General features: G+C 42.0%; 1 protein-coding gene across 3 annotated transcripts in view; it reads right to left on the reverse strand.

Annotated features, from left to right (window-relative positions):
• Positions 1–19282, reverse strand: part of dab1b (DAB adaptor protein 1b) — a 64671-nt gene that overhangs the window by 34815 nt on the left and 10574 nt on the right. For all 3 annotated transcript variants that reach the window (XM_017310093.1, XM_008433161.2, XM_008433158.2), the window contains exon 2: positions 5529–6157. In XM_017310093.1, coding sequence (XP_017165582.1) covers positions 5529–5598 — 70 coding nt within the window. In that variant the 5' untranslated portion in view covers positions 5599–6157. The remainder of the gene's footprint in view (positions 1–5528; positions 6158–19282) is intronic.

Consider the following 19282-nt stretch of genomic DNA (forward strand, 5'->3'; position numbering starts at 1 on the left):
GGGGTAAAGCAGCACATGATGCATTAGAGGATCCGGCTGGAATCTATATTTAGCCATTAGCTGGAAACGCTATGAACAACAAAGCTAACGTTAAATCCATCAGCTATCAGGACTGGGTAATTACTCACTGCTGAGAAGTATGCTACTCTGTCCTAGCCTCTTTAAGGACGCTTTGTCATGGACGGCTAAGCAAGGATTTTCTATTTCTTGGTGGGATGCCACTGTTATTATTTGTGTTGGATGGAAACTGAATAACATTTACACCCCACAGCTGGGTTATTTTTCCTTCCCCTAATCTCTACATCATGTCTGTCACTGATGATTTCAGTAGAGATGCACCAATCCAATATTAATGTCTGTGTCGGACCGATGTTGGAAAAAAAAAATTTGGATTTCTGACCTACGTATTGAAAGTATTGATAACTGGTTTCGAGCATAAAGAAAATCCAGTTGTCAACTGGATTTGATAACTGAATTTGCAGTTATCAAATCCAGTTATCAAATCTGGATCTGATTTGATAACTGGATCAGTATTGATACTGAATACTGATTTCAATATCAATCAGTATTCGGATTGATACTGAAACATGGTGTCCATGTTTCAGTATCAATCTGCAGGTTTGTTGCTGTCCCTGGTCAAGATGTGTTAATAGTCATTGGTTTTACTACAATAGCAACACACACTAAAAACAGAGCGCATTGTTTCGTGGTAAAAAAATAAATCACATGTTCTCAAAATTATTGCTATGCTTAAAAGTACCTTTAAAACAAATTTGACAACAAGTTTTTTTTTAGTTAAATTTGACATTTTAATTAGTAGGGTTAGGGTTTCACTAGATTGGCTAGAAATGTGACATAAACTTTTACCAAGACGTTTACCTGCTTGCTTCTTGTCCATAATCCATATCTCATATGATAAGAAGCTTAAAAAGTAAAGTTTACTGCTGCAGAAAAAAAGACAAACCTTGGGGTTACCACAGCAACCATTTAAAGCCAATAAAACTCTACGTCGCAGTAAACTTTGCTAAACCATCCTGGGAGGATTCAATCAGATACGATTAGTATTGATGTTTTAAACAGCTAACCCTTCAGATTATGTGGAAACCTCCTCATGCCCAAGCACGGTGGAGGATCTGTGATGCTTTGGGATTGTTTCACATTTCAACACCCTGTGATTCTTGTTAAAGTCTATGGCATCAGCGGTATCATGTCACAGCAACTAATTTTTGCTGGACGATAAATCGTCCCAGTAATTATCGCGATAAATGATAATATTGATGTTTTGAGACCATTTTCAAGTAATAGATTGGTGTAGAGTGATTTAAAACCTTTGGCCAAATCAATAATAGCATATGTTACCATAATTGACACTCTTCTATATCCATCACAGCCTCCAGACCTAAACAGTGTATAAAAGCTGTGGCTCTAGCTGAAGACCATGGATCAAAAGAGTTATCGGGTCTCCAGTCCAGAGAGAAGGTACAAAAAGGTCAAGGGTGAAACTCTCTATATGTTCCAACCTGTTCACATGAAACGGTAGAAAAATGCTGCCTTAAAAGGCTGGAGGAGCTCTACAAGACATCTCCATAAAGGGAACCAATTATTGTGCAACCATCTGAATTTGTTAAAATAGTAATTTTTTTTTTTTACATATCTTCATTGCGAAATTGTTCACATTTTTGTAAGTTTACAGAATTTTACGTCTTTYGCCTGCTGCATTTGGGGCCAAATTTCGTCACAACATGACAAATATATTACTTGAAAATGGTCTCAAAACATCAACATTATCGTTTATTGCGATAATTCCATGGGACAATTTATCATCCAGCAAAATTTGTTATTGTGACGGGATTATTGCTGTTAATGGTAAAAAAAAAAGATAACACTTTTCTGTGGCTTTTACACATTTAGACAATAGATGAGTCTAAATGTCACAATCTTTACTTTCTGTCTTTTGAACAGAAGAACAACAGGGCCCAACAACACTGAAGCTTCTATAATTCCTATAATATTTTACATGAAGAAAACAAAAGCTTGCTTCCCAATGACTCAGCATGTACAGAAAGAGAACAAGTCACACACTCTGAGACAAACCTGCAGACAAAGCCACACAGCAAACTGGGACATGAGTTGTTAAAGACATTACTACCTTTCTATGGCTTTCCAACAACTCTCAACCACTTAGCAATTTTCTTCTGTCAGCAGTTCAACGTTTTGAAGTTTTGGGAGTATACTCTCACAATTTTATTTTATTTTTTTAGATTGCTGCCTTTATTTGAAGAGACTAGCCTTGAGAGTTGTCATGAGGACGGGGAAGTCAGAAAGCATTAAGATGCACATTTACCTCAGGTTGGTTTTGGCTTCGTTCTCGACACATTTAGACAAGAGCAGAAACGAAACTTAGTACATCACAGCAGTCTGCAGTTTTYAGTGATGACTTCATATTAAAGGGGAAAAGCTATCCAAACCAATCTGACCGTAACTGAACAAGTAATTGCCCCCYAAGCCCGATAGCTGATTGTTTCATCCCTGACAGCTGCCACCAACCGTTTGTGATTAACTAGCCACGGATTTTGTCCACTTGTTTTCACAGATGTGTTTTAATTCAGCCACACTGGTGGGTTTTAAAGCATTTTAAAGCGTTTAAGGTCACGCCGCAGCATCTCCGTCCGATTCAATCAGAGGTAAGGTTACTGGAGTCCTTTGCGCCGCTGCATGACCTCATTTGCACTCAAGGTCAAGGTCAAAAACTAACATCCAGACATTTTTCATCTGGCTTTTCTGGTACAGCACAAAAYCCACRAGCACAGCGAGCGGTCCGAACCAGGAAAAGCTGCAGYCTGGTTCTGTTTAAGTGTCTCCTTGATTCTGCACATGGCAGTAATCAGGCCTGGGTGTTATAAATGAAACTGATTAATTACGGTTTATTCATTACTAAACAAGAAGGGTGGTGTATTTTTAAACAGATAGATTTCCCGCCACTTGGTTTAAACATACGTTCGATGTAGTAGAGGGACTCGATTAAATTTTTTTTAATAGAGCTAATAATTGCAGGGTCTGTAATTAATCACATTTTAATCAAAAACTACGTATCAACATAATAAGAAACATTTTCAATTCAAACACCCATTTTACTGCTAAATTATCTAATAATAATAAAKAAATAATAAATAATAAATTATCTAATAAATATAGGAGTTTCTTGTTTTTAATCCATTATTTAGGTTATTCAACTATCAGATTGATGCAAAGTGCTATTCTACAGATTTCAAGTGATTATTYATGGAACCTCTTTTAAAAAATCCTTTAGAAATGTGAACTTAGGACGCTRACGTTAGCGTCGGGGGCATCCGCAACAAGTTTAGCATTGAAATCCTTTTCTGGGCCTGAACTTGTTGTTTTAGCACAGATTGAAAACAACAATAGTTTGTTCCAGGGTCCCATCAGGTTGTTTTTAGCTGACCAAGAGAAATGTCGTCCATCGCTCGTGCGTCAGATTTACAGAAACGAGAGTATACAAATTGTCTGGCTGGAATCTTTTTATGTAAAAAAAAAATCAATCAATTTTTCAAATTCTAATGAGTTAAAATCTATGCAAGCAACCAAAACTGACATGTTAACATCCTGGCTGTAGAAAAGTGAAAAAAAGACAAAACGATATAAGAGGCAAACACTTTTTCACACCACTGTACGTTCCATATGCCAGATTTCATAGCGTCCTTCACCTAAAAGACATCTGGAATCACCAAGCGGCTGAACCCACATATCCATCTGCATACATATATTCTGCATGCAGACTCAATTCTACTTCATATAGATCTAAATCACCTCTTCAGTGCTTGTGACAGTTCCTGGAGCGCGCGATTAACATGTTAAAGCCAGAGGCTGATACTCTGTGCAGAAAGTCTCCGTTTCCTGAGCCGTCTGGCGGACGCTCCCCCTCGCCCCCCTTCACCCCTCCCCACCTCTCCACTTAACTCAAATCGATGGGCCCTCCTCCAGCCGAGCCATTTATCAGAGCGATCCGACAGAACTTGTGAAACAGCCACCGAGGACTTGGCCCCCGCGACCTTGTTACTGCAAACTCACAGTAGCCGAAACCCACTGAACTACTAGCTGCAGCGGCTTTGTTTCGTGGATGGAGAGGCGAGGGGGAAAGACTGCAGGATGAAGAAGTGGAAGGCAAACGCTGAAGCTCCTGCTRGTTCAGTCGACCTCAAAGACGATCCCGCTCTCTGTAGCGCTCTGCATCTTCCTACTCAAAGCCAATCCAATCCCGGTTCAAGCTTTCAGCGCACGGAGGATGCCTCTTCCAATCAGATCACTTATGCCGTTCGCCRCGGCGACATGGTGTGAATTACCCTGTCCGTGACACCTGAATCACTGTGCCGCCGAACCCTGGGGCTACGTGGGGATGGCTGTTACTACATCTGGATCCCCGAGATGAGACACGAAGGCTCTCAGTGGACCTGGCTGAGTGGCGGCTTCTTTTCCTCCATGTCTGATGTTATTTAGCTCCATCCGTAACAAGGTGCAGGGTTATCTTCACTGTCTGCCAGGCTAGCAAAAACAGCCAGTTTATTGCCGACCTGTTTCTATTCCTAATCGTTTTACACCCGTCCGAAAAGAACTGCCAAGCTGAATATTTTTTATGCATTTACAGTCCAGACATTGTTAATTGATGAGATGGGAMAGGTGGAGGAAAAACAAAAAGAGAAAAACTACATATCTCTTCAAAGACTGGGTGTATGTTTTAAACCACATTTTCACAACATATACAGAAAGTATTAGATATGTTTCCATCCAATTGTCATACAAGTTAGTCGCAACGTTTCAAATATTGTATAACAATCGAATGGAAACATAAGTTGCTCTTCCATTGACTGTAAAATGGTGCAATTTTACATTTAAAAAATAAACTTGCTTAAAGGAAACACATCCATTTTGAAAAAGCTTGTTTTTTTGATAAAAAGTTTTGGTGCTAGAAAAATGTATGTACTCAACAACTGGGTGTTGCCACTGGTGCAAACCACAAAGAATAAGACAACAGGAAGTGGTAGGAGGATGATGGAGGAGGATGGAGGATGATGGCGGATGATAGCGCATAGCATTTTTAAATGACTTCAACATGCGTTTTTAATTTTGTTTCTTATTTAACGGAAACACTTCAATTGCGAATTGTTGTTTTCCTGACATTGGTGAAATACTAAAACTTTTGTAATGGAAATGTAGCTGTAGYTACTGATTGGAAAAACATCAGAATCTTGAGTTTCAGTCACAGGTCAGGAACAGTCATTGAAAAAAAGTYGCTTGTTTCCGGTCATAAGTCAATTTCTTGGTTCACCTCCTGTCATAACCGTGTGTGGGAGGTAAAAACGTAGCCAAGACCTTTCCTTAATGCCTCACCCATTCAGGGCCTCTAATAATGCCTCGGTCCGTTTATCCATCTCATGCTTCATCATGTACTACTAAACAGACACCAGCCTGTCAACGAAACTTAAAAATTGTTCTGTTAGAACTGAACGTACCTCTGATCCTCCTGGACTCCTTTCGCTGGCTGGTTTTGACACCCGACTGGACCTCGGCCTCTGCTGACATCCTCCACCGCTGAGTCCCTTGTCCTGCTCACAGCAGATCCACCATGAGTTTAGCAGAGCACTCGCTGACCCCCCTCGAGCTCCCGGTGTTCGATTCGCCCTCCGTCGGCTCTCCGTGTTTCTCACAGCCGCTCTTTGGTATGGATAATCTCAGTCAAATCCATGGCGACGTGTCTGCTACTCCTCAACAAATGAAGATCCGGCGTCAACAGATGCGCCCYGTCACTGCTGGTCCGCGGCGTTTGAGCGACGCCGGGCAAAACATCGAAGAGCCGATTGAATTATGAGCCGAACGATCCTCTGGAGGGACGGCTTCAGATCAGATCTGACATCCTCCGGAGAGCACCCGAGTTCTCTCAGWGAAGGTCAAGTATCACATGGTCTCCAGTGTTTCTTCACGAAGGTTCACCTATTGCTCAGGAGCGATCCCCCTGGGGGAGACTTGCAACGCTGATTGAATCAAATATTGTTCTTCAGAGCAGGTCAGAAGTGGATATTATTCTTTGTTGGAGCACTTCAGATGCGGGTTGGCAGCCCATCACAGTCCGTAGCTCTCAGCACTGCAAGGCAAGGAGACGGAGATGACAAATGTTAAGCTAGAGGTGGTTAAAAATTAAAATGACACATGCCCCCTTGTTCACTCATTACAGTGCTAACGCATGAAATGGCGGGCAGCAATTTAACAAATCAACAAAGATGTTATTATCTCTTCTGGATCATCAATCCTTAATGAGTGTGCAGCTAATGCTCGCTGCTGTAGCGGCCACCCATGAAGAAGACCTCTGGTGAAATATTTAACACTCTSACTTTATGTACTGCTCATGAGTAAATACAGAACAGCAAACCATGACCGGCGCTGCTGTTGCACGCAAAGCAAATTTTCGGAGGATGGACTGCTAATGGGTCCAACAGCAGGAGAGGATGGGAGAGGCTGTTTCAAAGCAAACAGYGGCGGTGCCACTCCTGGCACCGTGAACTGGAAACCCCCGCATTGTGTTTTAATGCCCTTGAATCATCTGCCGCTAACACGGGCCAAGCCGTGCCAAGCTGGCACCGCGGCTTCGGTTGGCGAGTTGAGGTGCTATTGTCGGGGAAAGAGAGGACAGAAAAGAAGCTGGGCACTGGGAGTAGCAGGGAGTTCATTGTCATGTCTGACATTGTGTGACATTGTGTGACATTGTGATGGCGACAATGTTGGAAGTTTGTTTCCAAGACCCTCGTCAGTTTCTCCCCCGGAAAGACTTCTGGAAATGGCCACGACAGGAAGGACAGATACCGGGAAAACTGGAGGCACCAAAGAGCGGTGTATCGGAAGACCTTTCATTCAGTCATGGACAAAAGATTATAAAAGTCATCACTTCTAATGTCAAACTAGTCTGAAAGTAAAATTCAAGTGAAAAACAAGAACTTACTGCAAAAAACACAAAGTTTTTTTGGTCCAGTTTCTAGTGCAAATATAAGTATATACATTTACATTAGCAGCTTATTTCACTTATAACATGGGAAAAAGATTTGTTATAAGTGAAATAATCTGTCAATGGAACAAGTACTTCTATCAATAACTAGGAATTATTGACTTAAAACAAGCTGCTATATCTTGCTGAAACGTTACCCGAGTTAGTGTTGTGTTATTTCAAGGGTACTGTTCTTTTTTAAATCAGAACTGATAAAAAAAGGACAGTGAGGGAAGTGAAACAAATTTTCAATGAGAGCTGGATGTGTTTTACATGCAACAACAATTTCCTGTATTCCTTTTATGTCTGAACAATGAACTCAGGCAAAATGACATATCTATAAACATCCTGGCCTAGCTAAAATCTCCAATAATCATCCTGTTATCTAATGAACTCTGAACTGGCGATGAACTTTTGGGCTGCAATTCTAATTCTAGCATCATATTTACAAATGATGACACTACCACAACCACAACCCTTTAAAATATCAACAAAGTTTTTGCGCACATTTGTAATGGCCGACTCAGGTCAACAAGGGTTGGAGACAAAGTTTGAGAAACGAGGTTGACATAATTTGCACATGTGAAGAGGAAGGATAGTGAACATATTGCACAAAATGAAGAGAGCTCTAAGATGATGTGAAAAAGAACATGTGGTGGTGAGACAAAGAGGGACGCTCGATGAAACCCGTCGAGTCGACCTACAAAGCGAACGGCTGAACAACGAAGAAAAGAAGTGAACTGTTTTGCTCAGACATGTTCCATTTCCTCCACCAACAGCTGGTAACCGAGGACGACTCATCACCGCGAGTTCTGGTTCGCATTCGTCCGACTATGGTGTCACAGTCCGTGTCCGCTCAGAAGTCTGATAATGTCACCCAGGTCCAGCGGCGAAGGAGCAGTCTACCCCGAGAGTCCGTCCCAACAGACGAGGCATCGGCGTGTCGGCGGACGGAGAGGTATTTATTCTCCGTGTCACAAAGAACCTTATCAGAATGTCATTTTCATTACCAATGAGAGAGATATGCCTGATTGTATTAGAGCGAAGAGCGACTTAATGTGATGTATGGCTGCTTTTCAGAGCCAATGCTATCTAGGTCACCCAGACTCCCGAGTCTGCTCCGTGTTTTAACAGCTCCCACTGTCGAGCAGGATTTGGGTCAGAGTTAACGAGCATCACTCATTTTTCCAGCTTACTCTCAACTGTTAGGGGATGTCAAAAGAACCCCCCCTATCCCCCAACCCTGCTGCAAAAGTGGCCATTTATTTATTTATTAATTTCCTCTCACTTTGGCACCTCCCCTGTGAAGTGCAAAGGAAGCCCTCCTCGAGCAAAGTCGGCTTCGCTTCGCCTGGATATCCTCCGCTTCCTGCCGTCAGCCTGTTTCTGTTTTCATCTCCGTCTGCCAGAGTGTCTGAGACGATACTCGGGAGTTGTTTGCTTTCTGCTTCACTTAGAGCTCCTTCCCCTGCACACAGTTTACCGAACAAAAACAGGCATTTTGTATCTTGAACCTGACGCACGTCTTCCCAACCGTTGAGCGCATCAATCACTCTTGAGCACAAAGAGAGGGAACTTTTTTTTTTTTTTTTTTTTCCACCAGCCCCGATTGTTCGGCGAGGGAGTGATTATGTCATTAACGTACACGCCGTTCAATCAGGAATTTGCTTGACACGATGATTTCTGTTTGCGATTAAATAAAAAGTAAGATATTTTTCCCCCCCTCCCCGCTTTGATTTACGTTGCCCGAGAAACAAAAGCGGATAATTAATGTCAATTATCTCCCTCCGGATGTCTCTGTGGATAGAGATAACTCATTAAGTGTGATCAGTTTTTCAATCATGTTTTTACTGCCTTCGCGATATAATGGGCAATCAACTGAGCGCAAGTTGATTCTTTTTTCTTTTCTTTTTTTTTTTTCCTTTTCTTTCTTCAAATCAGATCACTCCGGAGTTTCTCCTTTCAAGCTGTGGCGTCGCGGCACAGTGACATCTCCTCCAGAGGCTGATTTTTAATAGACCCCACAATCAGCCTCATATTGTGAAACAAGCAAGCCTCGGTGCATCCTGCCACTGATGAGTAACAAAAGGTTGAACAGCCATCCATCACTGGATATGGCCAATTAAACCTCCGTTCGCCGTGGTCCCGGCGGACACTTCAGGCCCGCGGATCACACGCGCGCGCGCGCTCTCGTGTAGGAGAATAAAGGAGGCCCGCGCTCTCCCAAGGATCTTTTCTTTTCTGCCTTCTGCTCCAAGGCCGGCGTGGAGCCCCGGAAGCCGCTGGAGCGTTTTTGCTCGACCGACAGACCGGCTCTGGCACCTCGCGCTGATCATCTTCGTTACAAAATGCCTCCCAGCTCATGGACTGGGACAATCCTGTCACAACCTGGCCCGGCAGAGCCCCGTCTAGCCGGCCGTGTTCCCTAGACTCACCCGGCGGTGGCAGTCAGCTGCATCCGTCAATGGAAGCAGCTTTTAATCTACGCTGTTGTGAAATAATTAATTTGGACCCTTATATTCTACCCTGCATCAGCTTTTATCAGCCTCATAATCAAGAATAAGTTCAAGTCACTTGTAAGCGGCCTTACATGCGTCTAATTGCCATTAAATCCATGATAAGGTTAATGTGCCTTTGTTGAGCTAATTAGATTCCTGACTAGAGAGCGGTTGACTGGCATGAAGCTCTTTGTGCTAATACGTCATTCGGTTATAATGAGAATCTACACTGCTTTCGGCATTCGGCCCTCATTTTACTGATACCCTTAAATAAAATCAAGTGCAACCAATTGCCCTAGAAGTCAAGACGCCAAGACATGAAAAAGGTTTATAATCTGGAGAAGCTACTGGTAGAATATACTGATTATGTTGTTTGCTGCTGTGGTTTCTTGGTTTTGTTTCTTTCTCTTTCTGCAGGTTTAGAGGCAGACTTGGTTTGTGCTCCCTCTATGCTTCTCTCGCCATCTTCTTCTTCTTTCTCCCCACCTTTCTTCCTTTCATTTCTGTTGCTCAGATTTTCTGAACGTAAATCTAGGACTTTGCCGCTACCACGTTTTACCGTCGTAAAACACAATAAAGTAGCATAATAGTGTGGGGGCATTTTTCACCAGCTGGCACAGAGAAGCTGGTGGAGACTTAAAACTCAGGGGACTGTTCACAATCCAGCAGGACAACCTCCTCAAACATACCAACAACATATAAAGGATTGTATTTGTGTGCTAGGATGGTCCAGTCAAAGTCCAGGCCTAAATCATATGGAATATATGGAGGCAGAGTTTAAAAAGATGTTGACAGATGTTCTCTGTACCTTAGCCTCAGTCAGATTGGACAGCTACATGCCACACTTTTAAGCCGTTACACGTAGAAAGGTTTGAAAATCAAGCATTATTTTTTCCTTCCACATCCTGATTATGTGCTATTTTGTGTAAAGTTTGTGGCTGCATCCGAACAAAAAGTGGAATAAGTTTACGGGGTATATCTTGCAATTCTTTCTAAATTTTACATCAAACCTTTGATTTCTGGATCAATGCTGATGCTGAAATGTTGTAGTAGCAACCTCTCCTTCTCCTGGTATTCCTATGAGAACTGCTGAGGTCGTTCATGCGCGCCCCGTTAGGTCCGCCTCAATCTGACAAGATGGAGGACCTTTGACGGTGGAACAGTCAAGTGTACAATCATGAAAGGTGGAGAGAAAGGGAAACAAAAAAAAACCATACAGTAAAACTGAACTGTATGCGCTGGAAGCACTCATTTGAGTCGAAAACAGCGCCTCTCGTTGCTTCAGGTTCACTGGGTGCAGCTGGGAAACTAAATAAGCAACGCCACGCAGTTGCTTTGCTGCGCTGATTTATGTCAGCACAGGCCTGGGAGCTGTGCAACCGGTTAGGATCGTCTTTAACATGGCAGCCCCTCACTGCCCTCTGAAGTGCTGCTGCGGCAGCGCTTACCCAGATCAGCTGCAGGATAATCAGCACCTATTCACGCTGAAGCAAAAATCGGGGATAAATAAGGGTTTTTTCCTCGGCTATATGACAGATATGAAGAGCTACGTTCCCTTTAGAGGCCTGGAGACACAAATAATGCAACTTGTGTTGGAAGTTTGCATTAGACAGACTATAACAGACGTATTCAGGCTAATCTAGTGTCACCAGCTCCCTGTGGTAGGAGCGCACAGCAGCGTGACAACAGGACCGGGCTTACAGCAGCGTTTCTAAGGGCTTCGACTCAAATTTAAAACGGTTAAAGATCATCATGAACAAAATTTAAGACCTGCTAAGACTAGTGATTGACCTCTGTGTTTAAAATCCACTCGACCCCTGACTTCAGAGTGTGTATCGCACCAAATGCTGCTTTGAGACCAGCGCTAGTGGAAACGGCAGCGACCGTTGTCTGGTGAGCTTTGGCGTCACCACATGAAAACTTTGACATCTCAGTTGTTTGTTTGTGTCTCGTCAGCAGCTTTGTGCTTCCCAGATTTTTCGAGTAAAAAGCACTGTTAGCAACAGGAGTGAGCCAGTGAGGAAGACGAACGTTTTCCAGCCAACTGGTGATAAATTTTAAGTTTCCTTAGCCATTAAAAATTTACTAAAAAAGTTTGCTAGCTAAAAAAAAAGAAAAAATTTACAATGATTTCACATTTTAGCTATCTAGTTGTTTACATCTGACACCAACTAACTAGTTGCTAATAAAACCTTGCTAGCTACTGCTACCCTAGCTAGATATATTGCTATCTAGGGTAAGCAGTCTACTCTTGCTACTCTAGATAGTAGTTTATCTGCAGCTAGTTACTTGTAGCCTCAACTGACTCAAATCACAGACGGCATCTGAACATGACTCAGACTTCTGCGTGACAGAATAGTCCCACGAGTAGACAAGTAAGCTTTTGTCCATAAAATGCACGTGAGCCAGTGGCAATAAATTTTACAAATAAATTTTTTTATCCCATGACGAATATAAACAACCTAGCTAGCTAAACAAATGAAATGTCTTGAGATAAAAACAGATAAAAATAGACGTTGACTCAATATGTAAGATATAAGTAAGACTGAATAGCCAAGCCATGACAAAATGTATTTTTTTTTATGAATTTGACATGTTGATGCCTTAATTTTAGAAGAATTTTACCAGAATTTAAGACGTTTTTAATGACACCCTGTACAATCTGTCGTTTTATTCATCTAATAACAACCATCGTGTGCTGGAGGTCCGGAGAACCGGCTCCTGGACCCGTCTTACAACACTTAATTGGCGTGGCCTGGCTTTCCAGAACACCTCTGGCGATACGCTGCTGCTTCCCCCCGAGGAGTCTTTAATTTGCTTCTGATTTGGTTTGTTGTTGTGCCGCGTCTCGGTGTCTGAACAGTGTGTTAAACAGCCTATTCACCGCGCTGGGATGGTGGGAGAGAGAGAACTGGGTGGGCTCCAGCAGGCCTGGCAAACACTTCACGGCCAAATCTTTTTCCGTCTCTGCTGCTCTCTTTTTGATTCGCACTAAACGAATCGGTCCTAATGCTGCATTTTTTTTCTTTTGTTTTTACCATTTTTTTCTCTCTCACTCCTCCTGCCTTTTGTTCTTATCTGCCCTGTTTTTCCTTTTTTTCTCTCCCTCTCTTCTAGCATAATGCTGTGATTAAAAAAAAGGTTGAAGCATGTTTTCTTTTGCTGCCATTCCACCTCTGCCTTCATTATTGAGCAACAAAGAACTGCGATCACAAGGGCTCGGTCATTATTTCATGCGAAGAGTAATTAATGAGACAATTAGGGCTTTTTTCTCCCTTCTCTCTCTGTTCTCGCACAACTAAATAAATAGCCAAAAGGTGTCCTCTTTAATCGCACGCGAGTCATGGACAAAATAAAGACACACAAGCAGCTTCCTTCATCAAACTCGACAGCAAACAGCTGTTTTTAATGTTGCTTTGACTTTTTATGCCACCCAAAAAAAAAGAAAAAAACCCTCACAAATTTGATTCAGGAACGCTGCAGACAGGGAACGTGACTACAAAGACTTTGTGTGTTGTCGAGATAAAAGTCAGCGTGATCAAAACTGGTGAGCACAAAAACATTACCTGAAGTCTGCAAAGCTGCAGTAACGAAGCAGAGGGGTAGCACCGCCACGGAAACTTTTTGTTTATCTACCTTTTCCGTCACACTGCGACGCCGAAACGCATCAAACGCGCATAGCTGAAGGACAGTTTCACTTAATGAGCGTGCTTACAATAGAGTGCTGTGCTCTGGGTTTTGAAGCTTCTTCGTTTGGCACAAAAAATAAAAACACATCTTTGTCTAAAATGAGATGCGTCCTTGCTGGGTTTCCGTTTTATCAGCTGCCTAGTATGTGGGAATGGAGGAGAGACTCAAAAGATTTGGTATAAGCTACGGAAGCTTCTAAAGCATCAGTGATAATTTTGTCGAAGAAGAACTTGGCCGATACAGCAATATTATTATCAAATATCGATATCGCTCAAAATGATCATATTGGCACATCCCAATTTAGAAACCGCAAAATTTAAATGCAAAAGTGGATAAACTAAGRAAAAAAATGCCAATGAATTCCTGCATATGTCATGCTACCACAGGTCACTTTGAAGAAAGCAAATCTCAAAGCAAGAAAACTTCATGCATCGGATTTTTTTTTTTTTAAAGAAGTGCTTTGACACGTGACTCATTAACAGAATAATCATTTTTAAATTGTACCAATGAAACTGTCATCTTTTTTGTATGAATTTAATCAAACTTTGAAAACGTTTGGCCTGCAGTACGAACATCCAGACGGTCGGTCAACGGGAGCCGTTTACTCAAATCGGTTTCTGTGACGGCCACATCCTTCTTCTTCTGATTGCGAGAGGCTAAASTCTCTCCATAAAGCATAAACACCAAAACCTTCTGCAGCTGCCCAAAAGGTTTTGCCCAGTCGGCTTGTTTTAATGAAAACACCATAATCYGCTCTAACCAACCCCGATTAGTTTAGCACTTTTCATTACTGTAGAATCACAACGCAGGTTTGTATTCCTGCTGCAGCCTTTGTCTGGAACAAGAGATGTTTGGAGAGATCTATCTGTGGCAACAGCTGCGTCTCGTTCGCATTTTGCATTGACGACGGTGGTGTTTACCGTCCAATCAGGAGCCAAACGCATTTCAACACACCTGAACTAAAGGATGAAGCTTAATGAAAGACTCTGTTCAACMCAAAGAGCATATGCTAGACRTTTAGCTGAACAGGTAGACGAATACATGCCTATTATTCCATAAATTTTCTTACACTTTGTGATGTTTCAACTAAGTAGTGCATTATTGAGAAGTAGAAGGAAAGTTAGTTTTGCTATTCATGTGAAAACATTTTWAAAAATCAGTGTTGAAAGACGGCCTTTTAAAAGTTTGCTCYGTTGACTCGCAACTGGGCCGGAAATTCACCTGATATCTTCCAAATGACCTGAAACATACAGCCAGAGTTAAAATGAAATGGTTTAGATTGGGAAAAAAATTAGAATGGCCTAGTCTTAAGTTCAGAACTATGTGAAGTTGGTGAATTTATGGCAACAAATTGTGTTTACAGACCAAGCACTTTATCAAGACGCTGTAGCTTTAACAAACAACTTGACATTAGAGGTGGTGGATCGGTCAGAAAGATCGATAATATCGATACCAAGTCGATATCGGATCAATACTAGTGTGGTAAGATCAATACTTTAATTTCATWTCGACTCTYTTAACATTTTTGTTGTGTTACTCTTGTTACTGAATCAGCTGCTACTTTGGATGTGTTTCCTGCATGCRCAATTACACGCRCGCAAGCTCRTAAAATGGGGGAAATCRTAGATTTGTCTGGGTCATTTATGGCTACACTTGATGAAAATGGTTTTGATGCGAATGCCTCTGTAAAAGTGTCAAAATGTGACGTTTCTGAACTTATTCCTGCAGRCATAACTCTGAGTTTAAATATTACTAAGGAGATATTGATCAAAGCGCAGCAGAATGATCCRTCATTGATTTCTTGCTTTTCTGTTGTAGATAAGAGTGGATCTAAATCCCGGACRAGCCCCCAATTTATGTTACGACCAGTTTAGGGGTGGCCAGGTCACAACATGAAGGATCCATCCTCCTCTGATCTCAACAACTGACACACAAAGTTGAACAGTTGATAATTATTATTTATTTTAAAAAGATGTATTTTTGATAAAGATGTTACAAATGGAGTATTTGGCTTCAGAGTGAGCTATYGCCGAAAACAAAAAACAAAAGGAAACTACCTAATTAGTAACAGAAACTTACCTAATCAAAAGTAAATAAACCAAAGGACAAACACTTACCTTCCTAACTAAGAAAARCATGAGAAAACTGAGGAAACATAAACGGCAGCTCACTCCTACAYTCCAGAACTCTAACACAGGTGAACAAAGAAAAGGGGTGTGGCGGCGGAGATGAGTCGAGGATAGAACACAGGAAGTYYGCTTCARCAGCTTTTATGTCTGTCACCTCCGGAAAGCAGCCGGGCACCTGCACACTCATTATTTATAATTAACTTTACGCCGTCAGTCGTAACAGTTGGTTTTTTTTGTTGTTTGTTTTGCGTCGTAGTTTGTCGACTTCCTTAAGAAAACATTTTTTGATTTGCACTCAAATAATATTTTGCACTTTATTTTGAAAAAATGCACACAAATTATGTTAATATGTCTTAAGTATTTTGTGCAAACCTAGAAACTTTGAGGTTTGAACAGAAGAAAAAGCACAAATKACCTTAAGGTCAGAAGTCTGAATGTCTCAAACTTCAATAAAAAGCATCGTATCAGCGATAYAGGCCGGATATTTACTTGGCATCGGGTCRAAAGCAGTTTTTCCATAATTGGGGTCTGAAGGCAATAAAACAACTTTATATTTTTCTACTAAAAGAATAAGTTGCTAGGATTTGGATTTGGAAAACCTTCCCTTGTTTATTTTCTTTTCTGCGATAGAAATCCTGATTTATTTAAGGTGTCCAAACAGAACGCCTGACAAAAAAAAAAAAGTGAGCAACATTGCTCAAAGAAAAACTTGTCGAACACATTTTTCTGCGGAGCTGCTTATGTGTTTTCATGACTGCATTGTTTTCTTTTTTGTTCTTTTCGCAGGCGGCTCAGCGCACAGGAAGAAATGAAATAATTTACACCGGCGCTTTTGTTACCTTTCCGTTCAGCGGCATTTTGAGTTGATTTGATTTTGTTTTCGCCGCGCCATTATTCCCACAAAGTGCCTTTTTTTTCTTCCTCGCACATTTTCTCCTGAGAGAAGCTTTGATGTTGCTCATTTTCTTCTGCTGGAAACCATCAGGTTTTTTTTTTTTGTTGTTGTTGTTTTGTTTTTTTAAAACAAAAACTGACTTTAAAACACGCTTAGAGGTACACACACACACACACAAAGCACACGCTAACCGTCTGCTCCCCTGGTGACAATCCAGTGTGTGAGCTTGTAATTAGTGAGCGTCCCACCACACCTCAACTTCTCTCATTAATCTCACATGAGTGATTAGGCTGCTGCGACGTATGGAACCGCGGGAGGTGTGAATCTGGGTGTGAAACTGTTGTCATCTCATATGTTATCGCACTCCTGGGATTGTCGCGGAGCGGAGGGTTCAAACCGCGGCAGGCACAGCCCATTGGCACCTAATCATGCCGCTAATGATAAGTGATACACTCGCCTCCTTCTCATTACAATGGCGTCGCAAGGTCAGGGTCTGGCGCAGYTCGCGCCGCCTCGCCGTKACGCCGCTCCCTCTGTTTTCACTTGTTTTTGTATAAACCCAGAATGGAGGCTGGATGAAAGCCCCCACCCCCTGAGTGAGGCCCTCTGAATATGACACTTGACGGCTGATTAAAGCAAAGCATCGGGGGCAGCCTCCGACTGCGACGCTCTGATGAAAAGTGATCTGAAGGGTCTCGTCAGAAGACGTCATGCTGACCGCTTGCCGCCGCTGTGCCAGATGCTTGTTGTTCGTCGCGGCTCCGCATCAAAAATACAGCGGCTCTTCCCTGCTGGTGCSGCGCGSCGAAGACACAAACCGGGGTAATTAGAAAGCGAGCAAAGGCCCSAACCGGAACAGATACAAGAGCTTTAGGCCTGTTAAGCCACATTGGGAGCAACCGCAAACTTCAGGATATGTTATTGAAACTTTATGTAACAGACATAACCCCTACAAAAAGAGACAAAARGTGAAATTTTAGACTCCGGAGCTCTTTGTTTCACATGTTTGCTGTTGCAAACTGCGCATAGAAGTTTTTATGGCTTTGTTTTAGCAATAGCTTTAATTCWTCCTAGTCTTACATGAAGATGTGATGTATGACTAACAGTTGGTTGTCCTGCTGACTCATTCGCCTACCTAAATGGTCAATGTCTTGTACTTGTCCAGCCTTTTATCTAATCCAGAAGACCCCAAGGCGCTTCACACTGCATTCAGCCATTCACCCATTCACACACCAATGGTGTGTGAATGCTACTGGACTGTAGCCACAGCTGCCCTGGGGCAATCTGACAAAAGTGAGTCTGCCACGCACCACTACTCGTCAAGGCAGTGACTTGTCTTGCCCAAAGACACAACGACAGAGATGGACAGAGTGGGGTTCAAACCAGCAACCCACCGGTTACAACACAAACTCCTACCACCACTGCCACCAAAGYAGGATCTCTGCAGTTCCTCCAGAGTTACCATGTTGGCCGGTGCTTTGATTTATCATCTCCTAGCTTGACTTGATGAACTGAACTGAGGAGATGGTGGTGGGAATTCATCCCCTAATCGGTGGGTTGCTGGTTTGAATCCCRCTCCGTCTGTCTCCACTGTTGTGTCCTTGGTCAAGACACTTCACCTGCTTTGCCTGACCTATGACCTGTCGTCACCGGGTCATGGGTCGCAGTAGCTTGCCGCCATCAGTGCGTGAATGTGTTCATGACGAAGTGTAGTGTGAAGTGCTTTGGAGTCCTCTGGACTTAAAGTGCTATACAGGTACGAGTCATTTACCATAACTGTGTCCCATGAGACGTTCACAGCTTCACGTTATTCCAGTACTTTTGCCTTCTTTGAACTTCTTCATACCTGACCCCGGTGTGCTGGGGGTCAACGTGAAGCTGTTTGTTTTCCATCAAACTTCCAAGCTCTTTGCAGAATACACTTTATATGCTCTGTTTCCAATCACATGAAATCCCGATAGAATGAATCACATCTAGTTGAATTTGAAAAAAATCAAAAACTAGTTTAGCTAGTTTTTTAAAAATAAAAATTAGATAAATTCAAAACATAAATCCGAACCAAATCATTTCCTTCATGGTTAAATCTTAAGATGGGCTCCCTTTGGAACGGCGTGTTATTGATGAACAAAGMTGGCTTGTGAAAGAAGGCCCCGGGGCCCCATCCTTTGGCAGAGCGAGAGGGAGAAATCTTTGCCCCCGGGGTATCAGAGCAAGATAATCCACCCTTTGCCCAGKGACTACTTTTCCTTCCATTCGATTTATGATCTGCGCATGTGCCGTGTCTCAACTTGATGYGCTGCTTCCAAGCAAACATTCTGGTGCCGTTCCTGCAAACGGATCAGTAAATAAATGGACCAGGACATCAGGAAGCCCGGTTCTGTGGATGTGATTAAAGCCAAGTTAAAGTTTGCTATAAATTTTTTTTTAATAAAAATGAGGTACATTCAAAACATAAATCCAAACCAAATCATTTCCTTCATGGTTAAATCTTAAGATGGGTTCCCTTTGGAACGGCATGTTATTGATGAATAATAACAAGCCGTTCAATGGATGTTTGATATAATTTAATAATCTTGATTATAAAAATGCATAAAAGTGAGTGGARACRTATTGCTTCTGTTAAAAAAGGGGAAGGAAAAAAAAAACACTTTCTGTTTTATTGCCTTCTTGGTGTTTTAACYTTTTCTGATCTTCACCGTWTAATTTWGTCTTTTATCTTTTTGTAACTGTTCGGCGCTTTTTCTGTAAGCGCTTTATAAATAAAGTCACTACTATTGTTTTGAATAACTCTTTTACCAATGGATGTTTGTTATAATCTAATAATCATGATTATAAAAATGCATAAAAGAGAGTGGAAACATATTGCTTCTGTTAAAAAAGGACGGCGATAGCTCCACAAGCTGAACTGAACATCTCAATTACCTCGAGGGTACTGAAGAAGCTCTGCAGCAGGCAGATGTGGCAGATACAATATTTAAATTGACTGTCAGCGGAAGAAAAATGCTGCCAAGCTCATATT

This window comes from Poecilia reticulata, linkage group LG17, assembly GCF_000633615.1.
Source record: "Poecilia reticulata strain Guanapo linkage group LG17, Guppy_female_1.0+MT, whole genome shotgun sequence".
Lineage (NCBI taxonomy): Eukaryota > Metazoa > Chordata > Actinopteri > Cyprinodontiformes > Poeciliidae > Poecilia > Poecilia reticulata.